The sequence below is a fragment of the Mobula hypostoma genome, chromosome 24 (genome assembly GCF_963921235.1).
Source record: "Mobula hypostoma chromosome 24, sMobHyp1.1, whole genome shotgun sequence".
In the NCBI taxonomy this organism is placed as follows: Eukaryota; Metazoa; Chordata; class Chondrichthyes; order Myliobatiformes; family Myliobatidae; genus Mobula; species Mobula hypostoma.
In genome coordinates, this window is record NC_086120.1 from 8,249,210 (window position 1) to 8,275,719 (window position 26,510).

A 26,510-nucleotide genomic window follows, 5' to 3' on the forward strand; every position below is an offset into this window, starting at 1 on the left:
ATGTATGTAAAAAATAAAAGGGAGTTGATAATGGATATAGGACCATCAGAAAATGAGGCTGGAGTAATAATGCGGGACAAGAAGATAGCAGACAAACTAAATCAGTATTTTGCATGAGTCCTCACTGTGCCAGCTGTTGAAGGGTGTGAGGGAAGAGAAGTGAGATCAGTTACTCTTATATGGGAGAAGCTGGGACCTGATGAACTGTACACTAGGGTTCTGTTAAAGGTTGTGATAGAGATTGTGAAGGCATTAGTAATGATCCTTCAAAAATCACTGGACCCAGAGGACTAGAAAATTGTAAATGTCATCCCACTCTTTAAGGAAGGAGGAAGGCAACGGAAAGGAAATTATAGACCAGTTAGCCTGACCTTAGTGTTTGGAAAGATGTTGGAGTCTATTTTTAAGAATGAGGTTATGGAATACTTGGTGACACAGGACAAGATAGGACAAAGTCAGCATGGTTTCCTTGAAGTAAAATCTTGCCTGACGACAATACACCAGATACAATTAAATGAATTACAGTTTATAGATATTTTGGGAACTATATAATTAATAGAGATAAAATATAAAAGGAAAATAAAAGGCACCACACTTATCAAAGTTCTGTCTCTTCATGCACAAACAGTTGGTGCTTAGGACCCTCCTTCTTCACCTTGCGTCTCCCCTCGGACCACCTCGACCTGCCACCTGGGACCAACAACGATGGTCGACCAGATGCTCCACACGAGTCCATCTCCGTCTCGTCTCCTCGCTGAACACCCTGGACCTCGGACTCCTGTTTGGAGTCCGATACCATTAGCTGACTCACAGGACCTTGTCCATCCTCCCTGTCTCTCTCTCGCGCCTTCTTCCCAAAAGCCCACGCATCACAATAACTTACAGACACACAAAAAGAATAACATCCATCCCAATTGGTTTGTTCATCCTCTTATCAATAACATAATCCAAACAAACTACTAGCGGGAGGACTTTCTCAGCAGTTAACATAACAAAGAAGCCACTTTAATTAGCCTACGCAGTAACATAAAAAAAGAAACCCCTTACATATTTAAGAATCAGATAGGTTTTTACATAGTAGAGGAATTAAGGGTTATGAGGAAAAGGCAGTCAGATAGAGCTGAGCTTACGCACAGATCAGCCATAAACTTATTGAATGGCAGGGTAGGCTCGATGGGCCGCATGGCCTACTCCTGCTCCTTTTTCTTATGTTCTTATGTAGATCATAAGAAGTTCTCAGACTAAAAGCAGATGGAAGACCATGATGGTCTACGTCATATGACACAGCACATAATGATGATGATGACACCAGAGAGAAATGGACATTGCAATTATTACTGATGTACTAATGCCATCTGACTATCGTATACCAACTTGCTATGAACAAACAATAGAAAATTGAGACCCTTATTTTCTACTCATTTTCATAATTTATTTGAGATTGTTAGATACCTTATATACAAAGTGGACACTGAAAGGCAATTGAATTCCTTTCAATGCAGAAAGGTGATTGTTTGAGGAAAGGATGCAGTGAACTGGTCCTTCACCAATCAGTTTACAGTAATATAAATGAGCTTGGACTATGCTATGAATGGAAGTGGAGAGTTATCTAATGCAGTGCAAAAGAATTGGACATTTTTAGCCATGTTAACATGGGGGAAAGAAACCATTTATGTAATCCAATTTTAAATGTAAAAATTGCCTCATCATTTAAAAAAGTAGCTTTGGCACAGTTCAGATCTGCAACCACCTGGGTGAGAAAATAACAAACATCTGCTGTCCCAGGAGGAAATGAAGTGTTATTTTAAGGAGAGGGATGGCCCAGAGCTGAGTCAAGATGATTACACCTGCTTTTTATACCACACTACCCAAATATCATAGTTTCAGTACTAGCTGATTTTACTTTAAATGTCTGTCAGATACTTGATTGTTTAAAGGAACATTATTTCATGTGTTCTTCTGTTATGGCAGTCAGAACACGAATTGTCTCACAAATTGTGCCCTTTTTAGTTTTCTGAGTTAGCTAACCTTACAGAATTTTCATTGAATACTGAGAGTAGGAAATGTTAATTAAGTCTGATGGTTTAACTGGGTGACAGTAAATTCAGCTCCCTCTTCACCGACCTGAATACTCTACATTTACTGAATATTCTCCACTTCAGTTGCGACAAATCTCAGGAATTTTAACATCATCCTTGACGCAACAGCCATCTTGATTATTACCATCTGGAATAATTCCTCTAAGTACTTACTCCCTCCACAACCACCTCACTACGGCTGCACAGTGGAATATCTTCAAAATGCAGTTTAGTTATTTACACACCTCCTCCAACTTCCCCTCCCTAACCACCACTCAATCACTAAAGCAGGGATTACAAACTTGGCTTCCACAGACCTCTCACTTAATGGTCGGGGTCCTTGAAATACTGTAAAAACAAAGGTGTGACAAGTGTGGAAGATTCAGAGGAACACGAACAACTGTTGGTTCCCCTCCAACTGGCAAACCATCTAGACCTGAAAATGTATCGCTCATCCTTCATCCAAGTTCAGGAACATCCTCCCTGATATCACTGTGGGAGACCTTCCCCAGACGGACAGCAACAATACAAGACCACAATTCACCATCCCTCCATCAAGGGATGAGTAAATGATATTGGGCCTTCCAGCGATGCCCAGATGCCTGAAATTAAGTTTAAAGAATGAGCAAACATACTGAGATTTGTTTTGAACATTTACTGAATCACGTTTTAATTTGTTTACTAAGTTTATCTCATATAAGGAATATATTGGCAGACTGACTTGTACATATTGTACATATTTTTACATAGAACATGAGAGCACAATACAGCATAAAAGCAAAAGAGAGGGCAAATGAGATTGCAAAATTTCGTGGGAAATTGAAAGACCTGGATTTGGTGATGGAATTCAATAAAAAGTAAATTACAAAAAAAAAAAATCACCAGCAGGCAATTAAAAAAAAAACTTAAAAAGTTCAAAGTACATTTATGGTCAAATGGTCAAAGTATGTAAACATTCTACAAACTTAAAATGTGTCTCCATAGAGTCAGCCACAGAGCAAGAAACCCAAAAGGACCCAGTGAAAAAATGGAACAAACACTCAACATTCAGAGAGAGAAAGATAAAAAGAAACTGTGCAAACAATTAAAGCAAGCAAACAGCATTCAGAACAAAAGTGAGTCCACAGACACAAAGCCCACAGCCTCACACTCAGTTCATTACACACCAGAGCAAAACATTGCAGAACCCGCAGACACGAAAGCTGGAGCAGCTGTAGCAGGCCCACAGCCTCAGCCTCGGAGCAGCAATCAGAACAGACCCGACCCATACCTCCAGTTTGATGATGAAATCATCCAAATATCAGGGCATTCCTCGCTCTCGGACCCAAGCCCTGTCACATCAAATCTCTTTGGGTCTGGACAATCAGCTCTATTGTCTTACAAACACTGAGGTCAAGGTGGTTACTGTGACATTACTCATCTAGCTGGTATATCTCATTCTTGTACACCCTCTCGTCTCCGTCTGAGATTCTGCCAGCAATGGTTGTATTATCAGCAAGTGTATAGATGGCAGTTGAGCTATGCCGAGCCACACAGTCTGTGAGTCTAGAGAGAGCAGAGCAGTAGATTAAGCATATATCCCTGAGGTGTGCCAGAGCTGATTGTCAATGAGGAGAAGATGTAATTACCAATCTGCACAGGTTGTGGTTTTCCAGTTAGAAAGTCAAGGATCCAATTGCAGAGAGAGATACGTAGTCCCAGGTTCTGTAGCTTTACGATGAGGACAGTTGGAATTATAGTGCTAAACACTGAGCTATGGTGAATGAACAGCATCCTGACATCGGTGCTTGTATAGTCTAGATGATCTGAGGAGCAAAACATTACAGAGCCCGCAGACTTGAAGGATGGAGCTGCTGTAGAAGGCCCACAGCCTCAGGCTTGCCGTGGCAATCAGAACAGCCCGCTGGGCCAGGAACTCCCTGCCACATTCTGGCCTGTGCTCAACCTTTCCAAATTGGAAATCATTTACCATAACTTTTACAGATAATTCTTGCTTTCAGAACCATCAGTGAAGCAAGAGTGCACAGCCATAAGAACATAAGGCCATAAGATGTAGCAGCATCACTATGGCTGATCATTTATGGAATCATGCATGGTGATTCCGAAGTTACTTTGCACCTTGGATGTTTGAATATTCTCTTTTATAAAATAGTCTGTGCTTTTATTCCTTCTACCAAAGTGCATGACCGTACAATTACTGATACTATATTCTATCTGCCACTACTATGTCACAAGATCACACAAGACATAGGAGCAGAAGTAGGCCATTCGGCCCATTGAGTCTGCTCCGCAGCTCCCCCATGAGCTAAACTATTCACCCATCTAGTTCCAATTTCCGGATTTTTTCCCCATATCCCTTGATACCCTGACTAATTAGATACCTGTCAATCTCCCCCTTAAACACCCTCAATGATCGGGCCTCCAAAGCTGTATGTGGCAACGAATTCCACAAATCCACGACCCTCTGGCTAAAAAAAATTTCTCCTCATCTTGGTTTTAATTGGGTACCCTCTAATTCTAATACTATGGCCTCTTGTCCCGGACTCACCCACCAAGGGAAACAACCTTTCCACATCTACTCTGTCCAACCCTTTCAACATTCGAAATGTTTCTATGAGATCGTCTCTCATTCTTCTATACCCTAATGAATACCATCCAAGAGCCGACAAACGCTCCTCATATGTTAGCCCCTGCATTCCAGGAATCATCCTCGTAAATCTTCTCTGAACTCTCTCCAACATCAGTACATCCTTTCTAAGATAGGGGGCGCAAAACTGCACACAGTCTTCCAAATGAGGTCTCACTAATGCCCCATAGAGCCTCATCAACACCTCCTTGCTCTTATACACTATTCCTCTTGAAATGAATGCCAACATAACATTCGCTTTCCTTACCGCCGATCCAACTTGGTGGTTAACCTTTAGGGTGTCCATTCTCCGAATCTGTTTCAGTCCTTCTGCAGCCTCCCTGCTTCATCAACAATACCTGATCCTCCTCCAATCTTCATATTGTCCACAGACTTGGGCACAAGCCATCAATTCCATCAATCAAATCATTGACATTCAGCGTGAAAAGAAGCAGTTCCAACACTGACTCCTGTGGAACACCACTAGTCATTGGCAGCCAATCAGAACAGGTTTCTTTTATTCCCACTCTTTGCCAGTGCTGTATCAATGCCAGTGTCTTACCATGGGCTCTTAGCTTGTTGAGCAGCCTCATGTCACCATGTGTGGCATCGTAAATGAGGTCTTCTGAAAATCCAAGCACACAACATCCACCAATTCTCTTTTGTCTTTCCTGATTTTATTTCTTCAAACAGTTTTGTGTGGCAAAATTTTCCCCTTAGGAAATCATGATGACTTTGACCTATTTTAACATGTGCCTCCAAGTACCTGAATCTACATCCAATCAACTCCAGTCATCATCCCAACCACTGAGGTTAGGCTAACTGGTTTGTAATTTCCTTTCTATTGCCTCCCTCCATTCTGGAAGAGTGGAGTAACATTTGCAATTTTCCTGTCCTGAAGAACCATGCCAAAATCGATTGATTCATGAAAAATCATTACTAATGCCATTCCAATGTATTCTTTTATGTCTTCAGGACACTGGGGTTTAGTCCAACTAGCGTAGGTGACTTACCTACTTTCAGACCTTTCAGTTTGAGAAGCTTCTTCTACCTATTAACAACATCTGCACTCACTTCTACCCCTGACATTCTCAAATTTCTCAGATACTATTCGTGTCTTCCACAGTGAAGAATGATACAAAATACTTATTTAGTTTACCTACCATTTCCTTGTCTCCCCCCATTACTATTTTTCCAACATCATTTTCCAGCAGTCCAATATCTACTCTAGCCACCCTTTCACTCTTCACATATCTGAAAAAAAATCATTTGGTATCCTCTTCAATATTATTGCAGAGCCTACCTTCAGATTTCATCCCCCCCCCCCCGCCACCTCATAGTTCATTAAGTTGTCATCTGTTGTTTTTTTTTAAGTTTAAAAATCCTCTCTCTTCCCACTGAATTCTGCTCAATCATATAGCATTACTGTAGCTTTTATGTTAGCTTTGACTTCCTTTATCAGCCACAGCTGTATCACCATGCCTTTAGAATACCTCTTCTTCTTTGAGATGTGTCTACTCTGTGCCTTTCTAATTGGTCCCAGAAACTTCAGACATTGATGCTCTGCGATCATCCTTGCTAGAGACCCTTCCTGATTAACTTGGGCCAGCTCCTCTCTCGTGCAATTACTGTACTGTAATACTGATACATTTGACTTCAACTACTGCCTGTCAAATTTCAGGGTGAATTTTATCATATTATGATAACTGCTCCTAAGGGTTCTTTAACCTTAGCTCTCTAATGAAATCTAGTGTATTACACACCACCCAACGGAGAATAGCTGATGCCCTGGTGGGCTCAACCAAAAGCTGTTGCAAAAAGCCATTTTGTAGGCATCCTTCACTCTCTCTCTTAGGATCCAGTAACAAACTAATTGTCCCAATTTACCTGCTTATTGAAATCCTCCTTGACTATTCCAACATTGGCTTTTGACATCCCTTTGCTATTTTATGTTCTCGTTGTAACTCACGTCTTGCTATTACTTGGAGACCTGTGTATAAGTCCAATCATGATCTTTTTACCCTTGCTGTTTCTTAACTCAACCCACAAGTATTCTACCTCTTCCAATTCTGTGTCACCTTAAGGATTTGATTATATATTTTGCCAAAAGATCCATGCCACTCCCTTGGCTTATCTGCCTCTCCCTTCTATACAATGAGTACCTTTGAATGCGAAGCTCCCAAGTATAAACTTCTTTCAGCCATGACTTAGTGATGCCCACAATGTCATATCTGCCCGCTTCTAATAATGACTCTACAAGCTCATCTACCTTATTCCGTATTCTGCCTGAATTCATATGTAACAGCTTCAGTCCTGTTTTTTATTTGTCTTCCTTTTACACTACAACTGATCCCACTCACTGCAGTCTTGCACTTTCACCTGCCTCTCCTTCCTGACAGTCTCACTACACACTGCCTCTGTTCGTAAACCAATAGTCCAATTCTTAACCCTATCACTGTGGTTCCCATACCCCTGTCACATGAGCTTAAACCCACCCCAATCTACCAAACCTGTCTGGAAGGATATTTGTCTGCCTTGGGTTTAAATGTAACCCGTCCGCTATGTACAGTTCATACAGTACATTCCCACGAAGAGATCCCAATGGTCCAGAAATCCAAAACCTTCCCCCCTGCAACTAAACCTGTAACTAAGCAATCCTCTATCACTACTGCAGTCCTCTTCCCCCCCCACCCCCACCCCTTTGCTGTTGGAACAATTTCATTTCACATGAAATGTCAATGATTTGGGTGATGCAAATGATGGCTATAAGCTCACGTTTGTGGACAATATGAAGATAGTGTTAATGAAGCATGGAGTCTACAAAGAACAGCCAGATTGGGAGACTGGGCATAAAAGTGGCAGATGGAATACAGTTTCAGGACGTGTATGGTCATGCACTTTGGCAGAAGCAGTAAAGGAGGAGACTATTTTTTAAATGAGGAGGCTATTCAAAAATCAGAGGTGCAAAGGGACTTGGAAGTCCTCCTGCAGGGTTCTGTAAAGATGAACTTCCAGGTTGAGTCAGTTATAAGTAAGATAAAAGCAATCGTAGCATTTATTTTGAGAGGACTAGAATGCAAACAAAAGGATGTAATGCTGAGTCTTTCTGAGGCATTTGTCAGATCACATTTGAGCATTGTGAGCAGCCGTGGGTCCCTTTTTTAAGAAAAGATGTGCTATTATCAGAGAGGGTCGACAGTTGTAGGAGCCATGTATCTATTTTTTGTCTGTCTGTATTGTATTTGTGATGTGCATTCTCACTCTGGATTAATATACCTTATCACATGTATTTGGATGGCAGTAGAAATAAATGAACAAATGCACCTGTTCTCCACATGACAGCAGAGCGAGAGGGTGAGTAGGGAATGCACATTATTTGTTGACCACTCATATAGTATTATTTGATCTATTTACACTCATCTCACTTGTCTGTGTTTGAATTTGATATAACTACACTTATCTCCTTCATCAATGTTTTAGATAAATTAAAGAAGAGTCAAATAATTCTATTTGTGGTTTGTAATAAGGGATTAAACCTACTGTTTCTGACTTGGAATGCAATTAGTTGGTAACGTGTTACACAGTACGATACTCCCTCATGTAGCATCTCAGCAACTTTTAGTTTATTTTCAAGTAGTTGTGACAATGAGTGATTCCAGGAATGAAAGGGTTAACATTTAAGGAGTGTTTGATGGCTCTGAACCTGTACTCAATGCAGTTTTGAACAAGGGTTGGTGATCTCATTGAAATCTGTTGAATATTCAGAGGACGAGACAGAGTGGATGGATTGAGGATGTTTCCTATAGTGGAGGAGTCCAGAACCAGAGGACGTAGAGTCAGAATAAAGTGACATCGATTTAGAACAGAGATGAGGAAGAATTTGTTTAGCCAGATGTTGATGAATCTGTGGAATTCATTCCCACAGTTTGCTGTGGAGGACCAGTCATTGGGTAAAATTAAAGCACAGATTGACAGTTTCTTGATTAGTCAAAGCACAGAAGGTTAAAGAGTTAATTCTGCTCCAAAGTCTTATGGTCTTATTTCAGCCCACAATGTTCTGCAAGCCTATCAAATTAATCTAATAATAATCTGACTGTTCTCTCCTACAATGCTGTATATTTTTCTACCATCCATGTGCCTATCCAAGAGTTTTGTAAATGCCCCTAATGTATGTATCCAGCTTTACCAAGTACCATGGGCAAGGCATTGCAAGCACCCACCGCCCTCCATGTAAAATTTGACCTTCTAAAATCAATCACCTCACATTTTCAGGATTCAACTCCATCTGTCACTTCTCAGCCCAGCTCTGCAACCTGTCAATGTCCCATTGTCAAATACAACACACCTCCATTCTCTCCACAACTTCACTCAACTTTTCATCATCTGCAAACTTACTAGCCCACCCTTTCACTTGTTGATCCAAGTCATTTATGATAATCACAAAGAATAAGGAACCTGGAATAGATCCCTGTGGAACACCATGGTCACCTACACTCAGGCAGAAAATTCTCCATCTATAACCTCTTCCTGCCTTACATGGGCAAGGCAATTCTATATGCACACAGCCAGATTTCCTTAGATCCCATGCCTTCTGACTTTTTGATATGGAGTGTCTTATTAAATGCTTTACCAATCTCCATATATATATTAACTAAAATCCTTATACAGTGCATCCATTGCTCTCTCTTCAACAATATGCTTTGTCACATCCTGAAAGAATTCATCTGGGCTCATAAGACGTGACTTGACCATCTCAAAGCCATGCATTAGGGTTCAGACTATGCTTCTCCAAATACTGTCTTAAATGGTCATAAATATCTCTGAGAATCTGACTGACTGGCACTGAAAATATACCAATATACACTGAGGTGCAGAAGTGCAGACAGTAAAACTGTTTTAATGACACCCAAATCAAAATAAATAGCTTTACTATTCTGAAAACTTTATGAATACTCATTGACAACTACAGTTTTTAGTTCAGTCAACTTAAAACTTTCCTTTGGAATATAAACTCTGAATGGCTGACACGAGCATTGAAGAACATCTTTTAGTCAATGTTACATGTTAAATTTAATTTCAGTGATTTATAGCCGATTAATCATTTATCCATTTTGTTGTGATCAAAGAACTTTTTAAATCTGGATAACCCATTAGAAGTACAAAACAAACATGATAGCCTGTTGGGAATCAATGTTTCTTAAAAAGTAAGAGAGTATCTGAGGTGTTCAAAACTTTATCCCAAAGCAGCAATTCGGAATTAAGGTCATTTAATAAGTATAAATATCATACCTGTAATTAGACCCATGATTTGTAATTTAAATCAACCATAATTGAAAAGGTTTTGAAAAAAATCAGGTAATTAATTCTTTCTAATTTAATTCAGAAAATAAACAAAGCAAACAATATAGCTAGAATAAAAAAACTTGTGTTTAAACTACAGAAAACAAAATCCCTGCAGAGTCATTTTCAATGACTAGATAGGCGTAGGATGTGGGAAAGGTGTTTCCTACAGCTGGGGAGTCTCGGACCAGAGAATGTGGTGTCGGAATACCAGGCTGACCCATTAGAACAGACATGAGGAGAGAATTCTTCAGCCAGAGGTTGGTGAATCTGTGGAATCAAGTGATTGGGTTTATTTAAAATGGTGGTTCATAGGTTCTTGATTTGTAAGGTCATAAAGGATATGGGAAGAAGACGGGAGCATGGCGTTCAGCGAGATAGTAAATCAGTCATAATGGATTGGCTTTATTCTGCTCCTATGTCTTATTGTTTTATAGTCTAATGGTTTCTCTCTTTCTCAATCTATTTATCTATCTTTCTCTCCCTCTCCCTCACTCCCTCACTCTCTACTTTTCATTTGTTTGTATCAAACAAATTAAGGTCAAACTTTCCCAAATGTCTGCAAAATTTTAAAGCCACACATTAGTCAAACATTCACTCTGAAAGGTAAAACAGACAGAACAGCTGAAAACACAGAAACTTAGATTTCAGGCTTCCAAACAAAGAAATGATAGAAGATATTGATATAAGTGCAAGGGAAGACTTGGCAAGAAATGGTAAAAGAACAAAAGTAAGAGAAGATGTCCCTTTAAATGGCCAAGTGTCCAAAAGTGACATCAGCTAGAACAGATCAACTGTAATATTTGAATAATGTGGTATAAAAGACAGATGTAAATGTTTTGTCTCAGTTCTGGGACATTGCTCTACTTAAAATAGCATTTCAGTTCCTGTTGAGGCCACAAATGTTTGTTAATTTCACACCCTGAACTACACAAAAGGTATTTTTCAAATTTATTTTAAAATTTAGAAAAATCAAAATTATTTGCTTCTTCTGTTTTAACACAGCTCAATGATATCCAATTTTTCATGAAGTTCTTTCTCACTGAATTAGTTTCTGCTCTTTCTGCATTCATAATTTAATCCAAATTATCGAAGCTGACTTGTATACTGATTGGTGCAGGCAGGGCCAATTCTCTGCAGCCTTTCCTTAAAAAAAACATTGTCTGTACTAAAGTGAAAATAGTTGACCATCAAAGTCCTTATTTTCTATGAAATAATAAATAACCTTATGATAAATTTTGTCTATGGATAGAATACAGACATATTGATATATGAATTAATTGATAACAAGTTTGAATGTGATAGTCAATGGCATCAATGCATCAGTACTATTGATAATATCATTCTCAAGACTGAGAATAGCTTAATTCACAGTTGAAACACTGGAAATAAACACAGTAATTCTGTGTCAGATATAATTGAAATTTGCGCTGTCTTTTTTGCATCATGTTTAGATATTAAATATTTTGCAGTCAGGGGTCTGGTATAAAGGGTATGTTTCAGCTGTTCCTCTGGTGAAAAATATCACAAATGGGACTTCTCATGTGTGTCATTCTACTCGAATTTGAAAGGATTGGATACACTGACAGAGTCACAGGGTAAGGGTATTGGATCCCACTGTAGTGTAACAAAGGGAATTGTTCACTGAAGTTTGGAGCTCCCATTTAATCCCAGTGACTCTACACAGTAAAATCAAATGAAGCTACTGAGAAATACTAGACAATTATCTTCCATATTAGCAACTTCAAATCAAGGAGAATTTTATTTGGAAGAGAGTTGCCAGATTTGAATTCACCTTCAGTATCAGAAGTTGACATTAGTTGCTAAGTAATTCAGTGTGACAGAATGATTACCTAAGGAAATGAGTTCATTTGGCCTGTGGATCTCAGTCCAGCTTGATGTAAGAACACTCCAGCAAATCCCATCCATTGCCTTCGTTCCACAATCCTGCAAATATAAACAATTAACTTTTACCTCTCGAATCATTACAATTGAATCATTCTAACATCCTTGGCAGTGCACACCAGTCTCTTCTCAATCTTTGTGTCAGGAAGATTATCTTCATGTCACTTATTCCATTCCTAGTCATCTCCTGTCCCCTGTTCTTCAATCTCCTCTGATGAGAACAGCCTCTACCTTTCTACTCTGATTGTCATTCTGTTATTTTAAATTCTACTGTCAAATTGGCTGTCAGACAGGCTAGCCCTGATTGACATCAATGGATCTGAGTTTGAGAGGGTGGACAGCTTTATGTTCCTTAGCATAAGCATCACCATCACCGAGGGTCTCACGTGGTCTGTATATATCGGCTGTGTGGTGAAAAAGGAACAACTGTGCCTCTTTCACCTCAGATGGTTGAAGCAGTTTGGTATAGGCCCCCAAACCCTAAAAACATACCATAGGAGCACATTTGAGAGCATCCTGCGCTTGTCTTATACCTTAGAAAAGACTTTGTTAAAGCAGGTGAATCAGTTTCTGATTTGCTCTTGTAATAGCAATATCCACATAGCTGCTTCATTTGAATTGATAATCAAAGGTAATCCCCAAGACATTGGGTGTCGTTGGTTCAGAGGTGGTAAGGATATTGAATGCTGAGGGTAGGTTGTTATACACACATTTGTTGGACATGATCCCAGTTCAGCACTTCTGTGATGTGAATATTACTTGCCATTTATCAGCCCATGCCAGATTGCTGTGTCAATATTCACTCTCTGAGTGAACAAAGTCCCTCTCAAATTCTTTCTAAATGACCTAAATCTACACCTTATACTTATGTTGTCTCGTTAAATGAACTCTTACAATTGGAAAAAAAATATTCTTCATATCTGTCCATCTATCCTCCTATTCATAACGTACACCTTTTTTTGGTTAACACTTATGCCTCCCCTAATCCACCTTCAAAAAAACAAGAGCTATTTAAAGCTACAAATGTCATGGTCCGGTCCGAAGTCCGCATTCTGGTTCACAGTCCAGTCCGCGTGCTCCAGACTCTGGGTCTTCCGGCTGTCCCTTGTTTTGGTTGGACATAACCACAAGCACCTGATGCTCGTCTTGGGGCTGGGAATATAAGTGGCTCTCGGATTGAGTGTGGTTGCTGGGTCGTCTCGTCAGTCTCCCCTTGGAGCAACCCACCAGTGGAAGGCTAGTGCTGTCATCGAGATATGGATTTGGCTGTTCCATAGCCCGCCGAGGTTACCGGCCACCTCGAGTCTTGGAGCCACCCCACACCTAGCTCCCTTCCTGTCCCTTGCCTCCGTTGGGTAAGCCAGGCCATTTGCTGTTACCCTTCGGTTGGTTCTGTCCCTTCCTGTCACTTGCCTCCGTCGGGTAAGCCAGGCTGTTTGCTGTTACCCTGTGGTTGGGTCCATCCCTCCCTGTCCTTGCCTCCGTGAGGTGGAGTCCCACATCCTGCCCAGGAGTTGCCTCAAATTACTCTTTCCTCGTCATGTCCTCGTATCGCCTCTAAGATCTCGGGCCTCCAAGAACCCAAACCTCGTCATGTCTTCGCCTGGTCTTCAAGAAGCCAAGCCTCGTCACATCTTCACCTCGTCTCCAAGGACCCAAGCCTCGTCAGTCTTCGCCTGGTCTCCAAGAACCCAAGCCTGGTCAAGTCTTCGCATGATCTCCAAGAACCCAAGCCTGGTCAAGTCTCGCATGGTCTCCAAGAACCCAAGCCTCGTCACGTCTTCACCTAGTTTTCGGGTCCGAGCCCGAGTCAAGACCCAGGTTCTTGGTCCTTGTCCAATCTCTGGCTCAGAGTCCACGCACAGGCTCCTTGTTCCCAGTCCCTCTTCCTGGTCCTGCTTCCCTTCCCTACTCATAGTTTGCGTCCTGTACTGTCATTTAGTTTTGTCCATTCCTGTTGCGTTCCCAATGCCCCCCTCATTATGAAAACAAATAAAATTACAGTGGATTCCAGTTAATTCATCGATTGGTTAATTGGGGCCAAATCAAAAGGTATTGATTTTTGCCACTGATAGTTGGTAAGCAGTAAGGCAATTCATTACTGTTGTGTTTACATGGCTTGGAGATGCCAGATACAGGCAGGAGTGAAAATGAAACGATGTCACTACTTCAATAATTTAGGAACTACAAAGAATGCGAAGATATCAACAATCATATTGGATTTTACAATGGACATGAAGATTTGGAGGATACAATCGTCAAAGTGTTGTACGAAAGCAGTCCATTATCTGCACTCGGTGTCTGCGCTAATTTTGCTGAATTATAATCAATCAAAAGAACATGGCAGGGTACGCTGGATAAATATCTCCATTAGTAACTAATACACAGTTTTATAGCACTGTAATAGTTTTGGTAGTGTTCAAATTTGATCTGTATTTCATTCAAATACACAATGTGTACGTCAAACAAATGCTTTACTATTTCCATGAAACTTGAGCTAATTGAAGTAGCCGTTTAATTGGGCCAACAAGCACTGGTCCTGATGCATCTCAATTAACTGGGATACACTCTATTTTGTAATTTATGGTTATTATATAAAAACAATTTTCATCAATAATTTTAGAGAGGCATTAACAGTGCAACTATTCAGAGCTGAAACATGTTTCACCTTTCAGTGAGGTAGATGGGTGGGGTAGTGATATAAGCTTCTCAACATCAAGCTGAATATCATTCAGAAGCAGTATCTGATCCCCACGTTCAGTAATTTGTGGTCTTTTCATTGCTTTGAAAGACATTCGGTGACTGCACTGAAACAGCACTTCACTTAATATGATATTGGAAAGGTAATAAAGTGCATCTTCACCTTTCTTCCACAGTCCAGGATCATTATCAGAGATTTCTTTCTGCAAAGAATAGTCTAGCTATGACTTTTTAAACTTGGGCTTCAGCTCAATATTTTATTGTGAAATCAGTTCTTTCTCTAATCTGGAATTGGGTTTGAGAGAAGATACCGAAATCTCTCTGACATGTCTTTAGGGAGCTCACCCAGGTGGGCTCTGTATACTTCAAGTTGGTCATCTGGCATCCTTTCTTTCTCTTCCAAGTGAAGGAGGCTCAGAAACTGAAAAATGTCATGATGGCCAGTGTTGCACTTAAATAAGGTTAACAGAGAGAAACGTGAAGATGTCTGATTTGACTTTGATAAGATACACATGGTGTCCTTGCAATTGAAGACTGATTTCATTAACTTACTTCTTTACATACTGCCTGTTATGTTACTGGTATTTAGGGCAGCAGTGAAGGTCTTCAGTCTCTATATGTCTTTGGCCATTTTCTCTATTTTTCTCCAGGTGTGGTTCAGGGTCCTCATTTCTGCTTTTGTGGTACGGCATCAAGTAGACATTGGTCTCCTGCATTCCCACCAGGGATCCAATAAAGTGCTGTCTTGATGATAGCGTTCGCCTCTCTTCTCAGCATGTGTTCCATCCATTTCCAGAGTTTCCTCATGACACTCATGGTCATGTCCTCATGATGATACTAAAGGAGTAGGGCGTGGTTGGAGATCCTTCATGGCCAGAAAATATGGAGGATTTTGCAGGGGGCATTAGCCTTAATAGGATGAGGAGACTCTACATTGAGTGTCATGGTCTCGGGCTTTTTGTTGCTGAGACTGAGTCCAACCTGTCCACAAAAGATACACAGCGGTCTGAGTTTTCTTTTGCAGGTTCTGGTGTGTATGTGATAGTAATGTGAAGTCATCCGCAAAGTCACGTTCTTCTAAAGAAGAGAATAGGTTCCACCCGAGGCTCGCTTTTTATCTTTCATTGTTCCCTTATAACCCAGACAATCACCAGGTTAAACAATATCACCAACAACACAAAATATCGTCAAATTGCAGTCCCAAGCTATGTTGATGAAATTAGCATTGAAATCCCCGATAAGCTGGACAATTTTGAAGGGAATCTCATATAGTCTGGAAACTAGCCAGGTTCTCTCCCTGCGGATACTATCAAAAGCCTTTACGAAGTCCTCAGAATTCAAATATAGTGGTCTCTGCCTGGGGTCCATGATGATACATAGCGTAAAGATCTGGTTGACACAGCTTCTGTTCTTCCAGAAGCAGTTTGCTCTTTCTTCAGGCACACATCGAGAGCATCTGTAATCCATTGGACAGTGACTTTGGCGAGCATCTTGCTGGGCACTGCCAGAAGTATGATGCCATCCCAGTTGTTGCAATCACTTAGTGTTTCTTTCTTGGGGATCCTACCAATAACTCCTTTTGTCCATTTCTTGGGTACTTGGCCCCATTTCCAGATTATGGTATTTAGTGTTTGCAAAATTGCTGCTGCAACTTTTCAATTGGATTGGAACAGTTCAGCATTCAAATTGTCATGTCCTGGAACTTTGTTATTCTTTAATTATTTAATTGCAGCCACAATCTTTTCTTTCTTTGGGTGCATCTGTGATAATGTCGAGGACTATTGCTCCCTCTTTTATGTCAGATTCCTCATCTCATTATGATCTATTCAATGATTCTCTGAAATACTTTACTCATCATATTTTATGGTCTTACTCAGTTGTCAAAAGCAGATGGTTCTTATATCTTATGAGACCACTGGATATGGCCCAGAGCTTTCTGCGTACCAATTTTAATATCTTGTGTATATTTTCCTGATCACCTCGATTGGCTGCTGATTCACCCTGCTCTGCAAGGGCTTCCATATAGAGCATCTTCACTTTCTTATTAGCTTCCATGAATTCCAATTGAAGCTTCACCTTAATCCATCCTGACTTCCAATCTAGCTTTTTCTTCTTAATTTTCCACCTTTCTTCAAAGGCTGTGTATGTTTTCTGCCGCATCAATTCTTTGCTCTTCTTTCCAGCATTGTATCCTAGAAAAGCCTTGCTGCTCTCCTTGAAGACTGAGGCAAACCATTTCCACATTTTGTCAATCTTGTCCACTGACAACATCCTCTTTAAGGTCTTCCAAAGGGTGGAATCTCTTCTTTAGTTGAATAGTGAAGGCAGATCTCACACTTGTCATCAAAACAGCTTTGTATATGTGTTCTTGTTCCAGTGCTTCTCAGCTTCACTCTTAACACTGCTACAACAAGGTGGCAATCACTTCCTGTATCTGTTCCTCTCTTCACCTTTACATCCTGCAAGGTTCGTCTCCACATACCATTGATCATCAAGTGGTCAATCTGGTTCTTGCTACAGCTACTGGGTATGCACCTTGGCAGTTTGTGTATTTCAGCGTATGGAAAGGAAGCCCTTCCAATGACCAGACTGTTTATGGTGCAGTATTCCACAGTCTTTCACAATTGATATTCATCATTCCACATACATGCTTGCCCATGATCTGAGTGAAGTGTAAGTTGTTTTTTGCCACTCAAATATAGATCTCCATGATGATGATTATGCCATGGCATGATGTTAACTCTACCTCTAATTACAGCTGTTTGTAGAAGACATCCTTTTCTTGAATGTCACTATCGTTAGTTGGAGCATAGCATTGGATCACAGTTACATTCACCTGCTTCTCTTTCAGCCTGACTCTCATCAGCCTACTTTTGATTGTATTTTTCAAATTATTTTTGGCGTGGCCGTGAGGAGCTTTTACAAGGCACGGAGCAAGAGAGAGAAAGTTATACTGTGTGGCGCACCACTCCTCACACAAACATTTTCGCAGTATTTTCCCCTTATTTTTATGAGGTCAAGGTGCGATCTAGACACTCATTCTGGCTCGGGAGTGGTCCTCCGCTCCCGGGTCTGGCACCGATGTTGTTGCACCACCAGCCGGCCCCTGTTGATTAGTTTTCACTCCAGCAAGCACTTTTCAATGGCTTTTGTCAAAATGGCTGTTGTACCAACATGATGCTGACCATCATCCCTTCCTGAGGAATAAAGCTGCTTCGTCAAGTTGTTGTCTTTTGTCTGCCAGACCCTGTCCATCTGCTTTCACTGACGCTCAGTATATGCAGATTGTAATGACTATTTCTGCAGTTACGTTTTTGTGCCAGCTTGCCTGTATTGTACATGGTTCGTACATTCCAGAAAGCAATGTTGGTTTTGGTCATGGTTCAGGGGTGCCTTCATCTTGCCAGTGACTTCCCCTTCTTTTCAGTACTGTCACACATTCCAGATGCAGACTCAGGAATACCATTGCACAGAGATACAGAAGGATTCTTCATTGCTGTTTCCGTAACATTTTTTTTTCACCAGTCAGGGATGTAGGCCCTGATCTGAACAGCTGAAATTGGAGGACAGGTCGACCACTCTTAGTGTGGCATCTATTCTTTGACCTGTTTGGCATGGGTGCTCAACGAGCGTTGAAGGACCAGGCCCAGACTCCAGCCAACATAGATCTCCAGGTCATTGAGGCTTGTAAGCCTCCAATCAGTACAACTTCACATCAAAGTTGCTGGTGAATGCAGCAGGCCAGGTAGCATCTCTAGGAAGAGGTACAGTCGATGTTTCAGGCCGAGACCCTTCAGGATGAAGGGTCTCGGCCTGAAACGTCGACTGTACCTCTTCCTAGAGATGCTGACTGGCCTGCTGAATTTCCAGCATCTGCAGAATTCCTGTTGTTTGCGTTTTTAAAATCCCTACAACTTGCTGAGTTTCTCTTCCATTTTGTGTGTGCTGCTCAAACAAATTTTTGGTCTTTTCAGAACTCTTTTCTCACCACAGGTACATCAAAAGTTGTGTGGATATATCTTGGAACTTCATAAACCCATATAGCTCAGCAATCTTGTTTAATAAGTTTGTAAAATTTAGGTACACTATTCATTTATTGTGGAGCTTCCTGTACTTCCCCATAATCCTGTCTTTTGCAAAAAATCTTATTTGTGTTCTGGAACTATTCAGATATTTTGATTTGTCTTTTTGCAACTTTTATCCTCACTTACACTGCTTTCTCCTTTGTTGTCTTTCCCTCCTTCCTCATGAAACTTCCCATGAGGACACAAGACCCAATTTTGATTCCTCTGTCTGGCCTGTGCTGACTGCACCAACCCATGAACTGTTCCCAGACCCCATGGATCTGCAGCACGCCCTGTTGCGCTATTTCTTCAGACAAGTATTTAGCTACACCACCCTGCATTTTTGAAACACGTGGAGTAAAGCAGAGGAAGTAATCCAGGGAGTACCACCACTGATATCATTTTCCTAACAGATTTCCTTCAATTTCATAAAAGCATAAAACCATAAGATATTAGAACAGAGTTAACCATTTGGGTCATCAAGTCATCTCATCATGACTGATGAAATGTTCCTCTCAGCACCAGTCTCCTGCATTCTCCCCATATCCCTTCATGCCCAGACCAGTCAGGAAATATACATATGATATAGAGATCAGTGTGGCCTCTGCCTGAAGTACACATAAAGGTTTGACTTCCACAGCTGCCCATGGCAAAGAATTCTACTTAAACACCACTGGCTGGCAAAGGAAATTCCTCCTCATCTCTATTCTAATAGGACTCTCCTCTATTCCGAGGCTGTGCCCTCTAGTCTTAGACTCTCCCGTGCATTCAAACAAGGTATTTCATCATTCGATAGTTTTCAATGAGGTCACCCCTCATTGTTCTGAATTCCAGTGAATACAGGCCCAGAACCAGCAAACGCTGTTCATATGGCAAGCCTTTCCAAGATAAGGGCTCCAAAACTGCCCACAATACACCAAGTGTGGCTTCATCAGTGTTTTGTAGATTCTCAACATTACATTCTTGTAATTATATTCTAGTCCTCTTGAAATGAATGCTAATAAAGCTTTTGCCTTCATCACAAAAGATTCAACCTGCAAATCTACCTTTTGGGAATCTTGCACAAGGACTCCCAAGTCCTTTTGCACCTCTGTTTTATTTGTATTTACTCTCCATTTAGAAAATAATCAACCTTTTCATCTCTTCTACCAAAGTGTATGTCCACACACTTCTCGATACTGTATTCCATCTGCCATTTTTTTGCCTGTTCTTCTCATCTGTTAAGTCATGCTGTAGCCTCTCTACTACCTCAAAACTACCTGCCCCTCCACCTATCTCTATATCATATGCAAACTTTACAATAAAGCCATCAATCCTATCAATCAAAGAACTTACATAAAAATTGAAGAGAATTGGTCCCAACACAGAACCCTATGGAACAACAGAAGTTACCAGCAGCCAGCAAGAAATGGCTCACTTTAATCCCATTCTTTGTCATCTTCCAATCAACCACTGCTTTATGCATGCTAGAATCTTTCCTGTAATACCATGGGCTCAGGGCTTGTTAAGCAGCCTGGTGGAACCTTGTCAAAGGCCTTTTGAATATCCAAGTACACAACATTAACTCATTCTCCATTGTTATTCATTCAAAGAATCTTAACAGATTTATCTCGCAAAATGTTCCCTTGTGGAAACCATGCTGACGAGATCTTATGTTATGATGTGCCTCCAAGCACCCCAAAAACAAACTCCTAACAATCCACTCCAACACCTTCCCAACACCAAAGTGACACAAACTGGCCTATAATTTCTTTTTGTCTGTTCTCTCCTATCTTGAAGAGTGGAGTGATAATTCCAGTCTTCTTAAACTATTCTAGAATCTAATGATTCTTGAAAGATCATTGCTAATGCCTCCATGATTTCTTCAGCCACCTCTTTCAGAACTCCGTGTTGTATACCATTAGAACTTATCTATCTTCAGATCTTTCAGTTTCTCAAGAAAAGAACCTTCTCTTCTGATATGGTACCCAAAAACATTTCATGACCCTTGACACCTGGAACTTCCACCATACTGTAAGTGTTTTCCACAGTGAAGACTGAGGCAAAATACTCATTCAGTTCATCCACCATTTCATTCTCTCCTATTACAACCTCTCGAGAGTCATATCTGAAGAAAATTTAATATCCACATTAATATTATTGGCTAACTTACAGTTGTATGGCATTTTGAACTTCTTAATTACTTTTTAGTTGCCTCTGCTTATTTTTAAACACTTCCCAATGTAGCTTCCCACTAATATTTGCTCCATTTCATGCCTTCTCTTTTGCAATTTTGTTTGCTTTGACTTCTCTGATTCGTCATGTTGTTTAATATTTCCTTTAGAATAGATCTTCCTCTTTGGGTTGCATGCATCCTGTACTTTTCGAATTGCTTTCAAAATTCCAGCCATTGCTGTTCTGTCATCATCTCTGCCAGTGGTCTTTTCCAATCAATTCTAGCTGACTCCTCTTTCATGCCTCTGAAATTCCATTTACTCCACTATAATACTGATACATCTGACTTTAACTTCTCTTCAATTTCTGGGTGAATTCCATCATATTATGATCATTTTCCCTCGGAATTCTTTTACCTAAGCTCTCTAATCAATTCTGGTTCATTGCCCAACACCCAATCCGGAAATGTTGATCCTTTAGTGGGCTCAACCATGAGCTGCTCTAAAAAATCTTGTGGGCTCTCTGGAAATTCCCTTCCTGGAGTCCAGCACCAAACGGATTTTCCCAATATACCTGCATATTGCAGTCCTCCTTGACTATTGTAACATTGTTGTTTTGCATATGCATTTTCTATCTCCCAGTGTAATTTGTAGGCCACGTTGCTAGGGACGAACGAAGGCACTTTTATCTGCCTCCTTCAGTGCAACGAGGGAAATCTCAGAAAAATAATGACCTGCTTGTTCACCTCTTTTTAATTAACAGATCTGCCCTTTTAGCACAGTAACACAGCCTCATTCAGATGGTGTGTGACTGCGACTGGGAGGGTTTTAGATCCCTGCCCTGGTTGGTCAGTTTGAGTCGCCCTGATTTGCATGGCTTTCCACCCTGGTATGAATGGCTCTATAATTCGTACCACCGGCAACGGAGGCCACACTCTGTCACAGATCCAGCGGCTGAGGGAGGCAGGAAACTGACGGACAGCAATGATACGGACGCTGTGTTTTATCTGGTCTCTGGCAACGTGGCTGGGCTGTAAGTACAGGCAGCATGTCTGCGCCACCAGCGGTTGTCGTTACGGGCTCTTGCGGGATCACATTAAAGAGTTAATGGGTAAAGTTGAATTTCTGATTTTTCACAGCTGGAGAATCCCAGACTCTGACTCAGCCTCCGACCGTGTCGGTGAGTCCAGGAGCCACGGCCTCGCTGAATTGTGACATCGGAACGAAGGATAACGATTATGTAGGTTGGTACAAGCAGACACCGGGAACAGTTCCACAGTGGATCCTATACTACCATCACTCGATCAGCGCCCCGACCTACGGGCCTGGGTTTAGCAGCGACCGTTTCACGTCGACAGTCAACAGCGCCGGCACCGTTTACCAGTTAAACATTAAAAATGTGGAGCTAAATGACGCTGCGGTCTATTACTGCGGAAAGTGGATTCCATCGGTCAGTTATAACATGTTCGGCCCTGGGACCAAGCTCTTTGTTACAGGTAAGTGACAGGGAAATCCCTCTTGCAATGACTAGCTGCCTCAACATGGTCACATGGGAATTAATACTTTATACATTATTATTTATTGGTGAGTTTTGCAAAGAAAAGACAAGTTTACGATCCAGTCGTGCTTCTTTTCGAGTTTCTATGCAGTTGTGTTCAGTGAATATAGAGTTGTCTTGTGAATTATTATCGTCTTTTAATGAAACGTTTATCTTTTCAATGTGTTTTCTTTGTAGTGTGTGTTGTGTCCCTGGCACTTTAACATTACTTTTCTGAAATTGACCGCCCAACTCTGTGCTTGCGCGGTTCCAGTCCGATCAGTTTGGCCGCTTTTGTGCTGGCTTGTTGGAAGGCAGCGTGAGAAAATCCAGCTTCCCAAAATGCGGCCCGAGGTATCACTGGGGATATTATTTAGCCGACTGAATTAAGCCCACCGTCGTTGACACAACAGAACGACAAGTTTCAGGTTATTGTATTGGGATACTCCATTGAAACTTCCCTCGCAGTTTCACTGAACTTCCAGTCCTCCCGGTCTGGGTAGAACACTCCTGCAGACACCCATCCAATTGCTCGTCTTTGCCTCCTCTAACCTGGCACCTTTTCCATCGAGCGCTCTAGTGATCCGGTCGCTACACTGACCAAGGCCGGAGCTTCGGGTCTTGGGGAATCCCAACTTCCTTTGCCCACATTAATTGTTTCTGCATTGTCAAAGTGTGACTTCCCTAAACCAGCTCTGTGAAACTCGGGTCCGCGTACATGTTGCCCTGCACACTGGGTAAGCACAGAGTATGAAATAGGTGTATTGTCGTTACAGCTGTGGGTGGCGCAGGTGGCGGGAGGAGCAATAGTTATGAGTGGATGGGGAAAGGGATGCGTATGTGCCATTTGTGCCACAGGCTGGGGTAGATACCGAGAGCTGGAGGTAAAGTCACCGAACTGGTGATGCTGTAATCCAGCGACACTACCGGAGAATCCTCAAACAGGGATTTGACCGCAAATGTCTCGTCCTTCGTTGTTGACCAAAATGCATTGCCCTCAATCCTCACTGACCTGTTCCCTGGTGAAACCTTGGGCCCCATTCTTGGAAGCTGGAACATATAATTCGCGCTTCCATCCACTGTGAAATATTGCGAGATAATCCGTGACCTGAAACATGTCTCCTCTTGTTCCCGTTGCAGATCGGCAGCTCCCGGACCCTTCAGTGAAACTGCTTGGGCCGTCAGCCGAGGAGATCTCCGCTAAAGGATCGGGCACCTTAGTTTGCCTGGTCAGTAAATTGTCGATCGGCTTCCCTGTCGTCAGCTGGACAGTGAACGACAGTCCGACGAGCAGTGAGGTGCAAACCAGCGGGGTGACTCAGAACGCGGACAAAACCTTCAGTCTCAGCAGCTACCTGACGGTGCCCGGCGCAGACTGGAGCAGTGGGAAGAGGTACTCCTGCTCAGTTCAACAAGGAGCAGCCTCGACAATATCCGCAACAGTCACACAATCCAGCTGTTAAACAGAGCGCGGCTTCGGCCTTGTTTGCTCCGAAAAACAGAAAGTAACCTTTTGTTTTGCTTTTTTCACTCTCTCTACCACACTTTTCACTGTACTCCGAATTTCTGATCAGTTCTGTGGTTTCCACCGTATTTTTTAAAATATTTGCACCCGAGGCTGACTTTGTTCCGTTTCACCCTCCGAGAAGCTACGTGGAGTAAAAGTGACCTGTTACTCGTCATTATTAGAAATACCGGCTTGTGAATTGTTTTCTCTGTTACCAGGGATGGATCTAAATAAAATTATTAATGAATGTGCTAATGATTTCTCATCAGTATCAGACTGACAGATGGTAACTGCCACAGACTGCTAATAAAGATGTTCAGTGCAGGAATGAATTCCGTGTGTGAGTCTTGTTCTCTTGTACGCTATTCCCAATCTCATCCGGGTGGGAAGAGGGAGGTAACTCGCGCGGGCGGGACGGCACCGACCAGCGTCATCCGGGAGTTCAAATAATGTCTGCAGTCCTACTGTCTTGCAGTTGGTGGGGGAGGGAAGGAGGGCTCGGGGTACAGAGGAAGAGGCAGAGAAACATACAAACAGACAGACTTGGGATGTACAGAATTGATGAGGTGAGAAAAAGAGACTGAGAAGCAAGGACGGGAAGGAGGTCGGAGTAGTGAGGGGTGGCTCTCCTTCGATGTCTTTGTACCTATTTCCAACTCTTGCACTAGTCGTGCCACAACATCAGAGAAAATTCCAAAGCACAAAACATTGCTCCGTTCAAGACCTTTTACCCTGATACTTTTCCATGGAAAGCCAAGTCTTATCTGCAGCTGCTGAGTCGTCTTACCTTTCCAGACAAAGATATGTTCCACCGTTATCTACTCTCAGGACTGTAATCTAGTACTCATACTAAATTCTCCAAACATTGCTGTGGACTCTGCCCTTGTCCTTTCTCAAAACATGCCCACATTCCAGACTACATGTTATAAAACTCTACTGTGTATGCATATTTAGCATACACTAAGAGGGAATCAAAATTAACTTTTTCCTTACACTCCGCCGGTTGATTCCTCTTTGGTAGATTTTACAACAGCAAACTACAGACTAAATACATGTTGCAAGCTCGCATAATAACTATAAATATAATCGTTTAAGCAGTGGAATTATCATAATGGACTTCTCAAGGCAGGCAGCTAAACTGTTGTAGAAGCACAACCAATAATACGATTATAACAAATTACGAAGGGATCCTAAACCAGGATTCTCAATCCCACTAATTTGAGTAATGTGAAGCCAATTGCAGTTAATCCGAATCACATTCCGGAAGCGTGTTGGGGCGAGGAGTGCTACCACATCGGAGGGTGTCTTCTTCCATAGTGGATATTCGTGTGTCCTTCCCAAGCATCCAGACAGGACTCTCTATATCTTGATTCGAGGGAAGACCCAAGTCGCGGATAGCAATAGTTGTAGCACTTTCAATCTACCTAAAGCAGAACAATATACCTTTATTATCAGTTTTCAGAGTTGTAAAATTAATCCTATTTTGTTATTCTTCCTGTTTAAACACATCAGATATTCTTTCCCTTGCACTGATACAAAGTATGTGTTATCATTGTTTCCTTTGCCACCATTTGCCCATTGCAAACCAGAAAAGTTGGAATATGCTCACATATTTCCCTATATGATTGGGTTACTATTGTCCACAAGGTATGGGTTAATGTTATTAGACGAAAAGTCAGTTGATTCTTTTTATTTAGCCCTGATTCCTGGGGTTAATAATATGTGTGATACATCCAATCAATGCTTTTGCTGGCAGCCCATTCCATCACTGCTTGTCCTGAGAAATTACACCTATTGTGCGATCGAAACACAAAATGCCGGAGGGACTCAGCAGGCCAGGCAGCATCTATGGAAAAAAAACGTGCAGTCGGATTTACTTTTTTTCCATAGATGCTACCTGACATGCTGAATTCATCCAGCATTTTATGTCTGTTGCCTGGATTTCTAACATCTGCATTTTTTTTTCTATTTTGCCTATTGTGGGATTGTATTTCCTGCTGGTTCCCATAACAACTGATAAACTTCTGCAATCTGCCATATCCCGGCACCCCATTCCCTTTTCTAATACGGGCAGCTAGTTTCTCCGGAAAGCTCTCTGTGGCTGTGTTAAAATCACCAAATTTCCATTTCGTAAATCCGCCATGGGCGAATGCAAACATGGCTGCGAAAGAAGGAGGATTGGGCATGGAGTTAAAAACCAAATACACTAAAAAAAAACAGAGCTATATAAAAGCTAACAGAAGCTCCTGGGCAGAGGAAGAATTTTCGAAGATGGGCTATGCATGGAAACAACTTGAAAGAGTGGCCCAGTGGAGAGGACTCTGACCAGCTGCTGTCAGCGGCCTCTGCCCCAGTAAGGGTGACGGGCGTAAGTAAGTTTCCACCTCTGTACGTCGGCTTTCCTGGAGCTGTGGGTGTTGTGTATTTTAATACGGCAATCTCCGTGTAATCGGTGGTGGGGATGGTGCGAGTGTGGCGGCACTGGGACGGGAGGTTCGACAGTGTCTGTGCGTCCATCTGCGGGCATGCAACATGCTGTCATCTCCGGGGTCCTCATTTGTTGGTTCTGCAATGTTTCACATCCGCTTTACAACTGAGAG

At 41.7% G+C, this 26,510-nt stretch overlaps 1 protein-coding gene across 1 annotated transcript; it reads left to right on the forward strand.

Moving 5' to 3' along the window:
* Positions 1–21,790: 21,790 nt before the first annotated feature.
* LOC134337240 (immunoglobulin lambda-1 light chain-like) lies at positions 21,791–24,238 on the forward strand. The gene is made up of 3 exons (XM_063032086.1): positions 21,791–21,899; positions 22,006–22,362; positions 23,544–24,238. The coding sequence occupies exons 1-3, from the start codon at positions 21,851–21,853 to the stop codon at positions 23,864–23,866; spliced, it is 729 nt and encodes a 242-aa protein (XP_062888156.1). The 5' UTR covers positions 21,791–21,850; the 3' UTR covers positions 23,867–24,238.
* Positions 24,239–26,510: the final 2,272 nt, after the last annotated feature.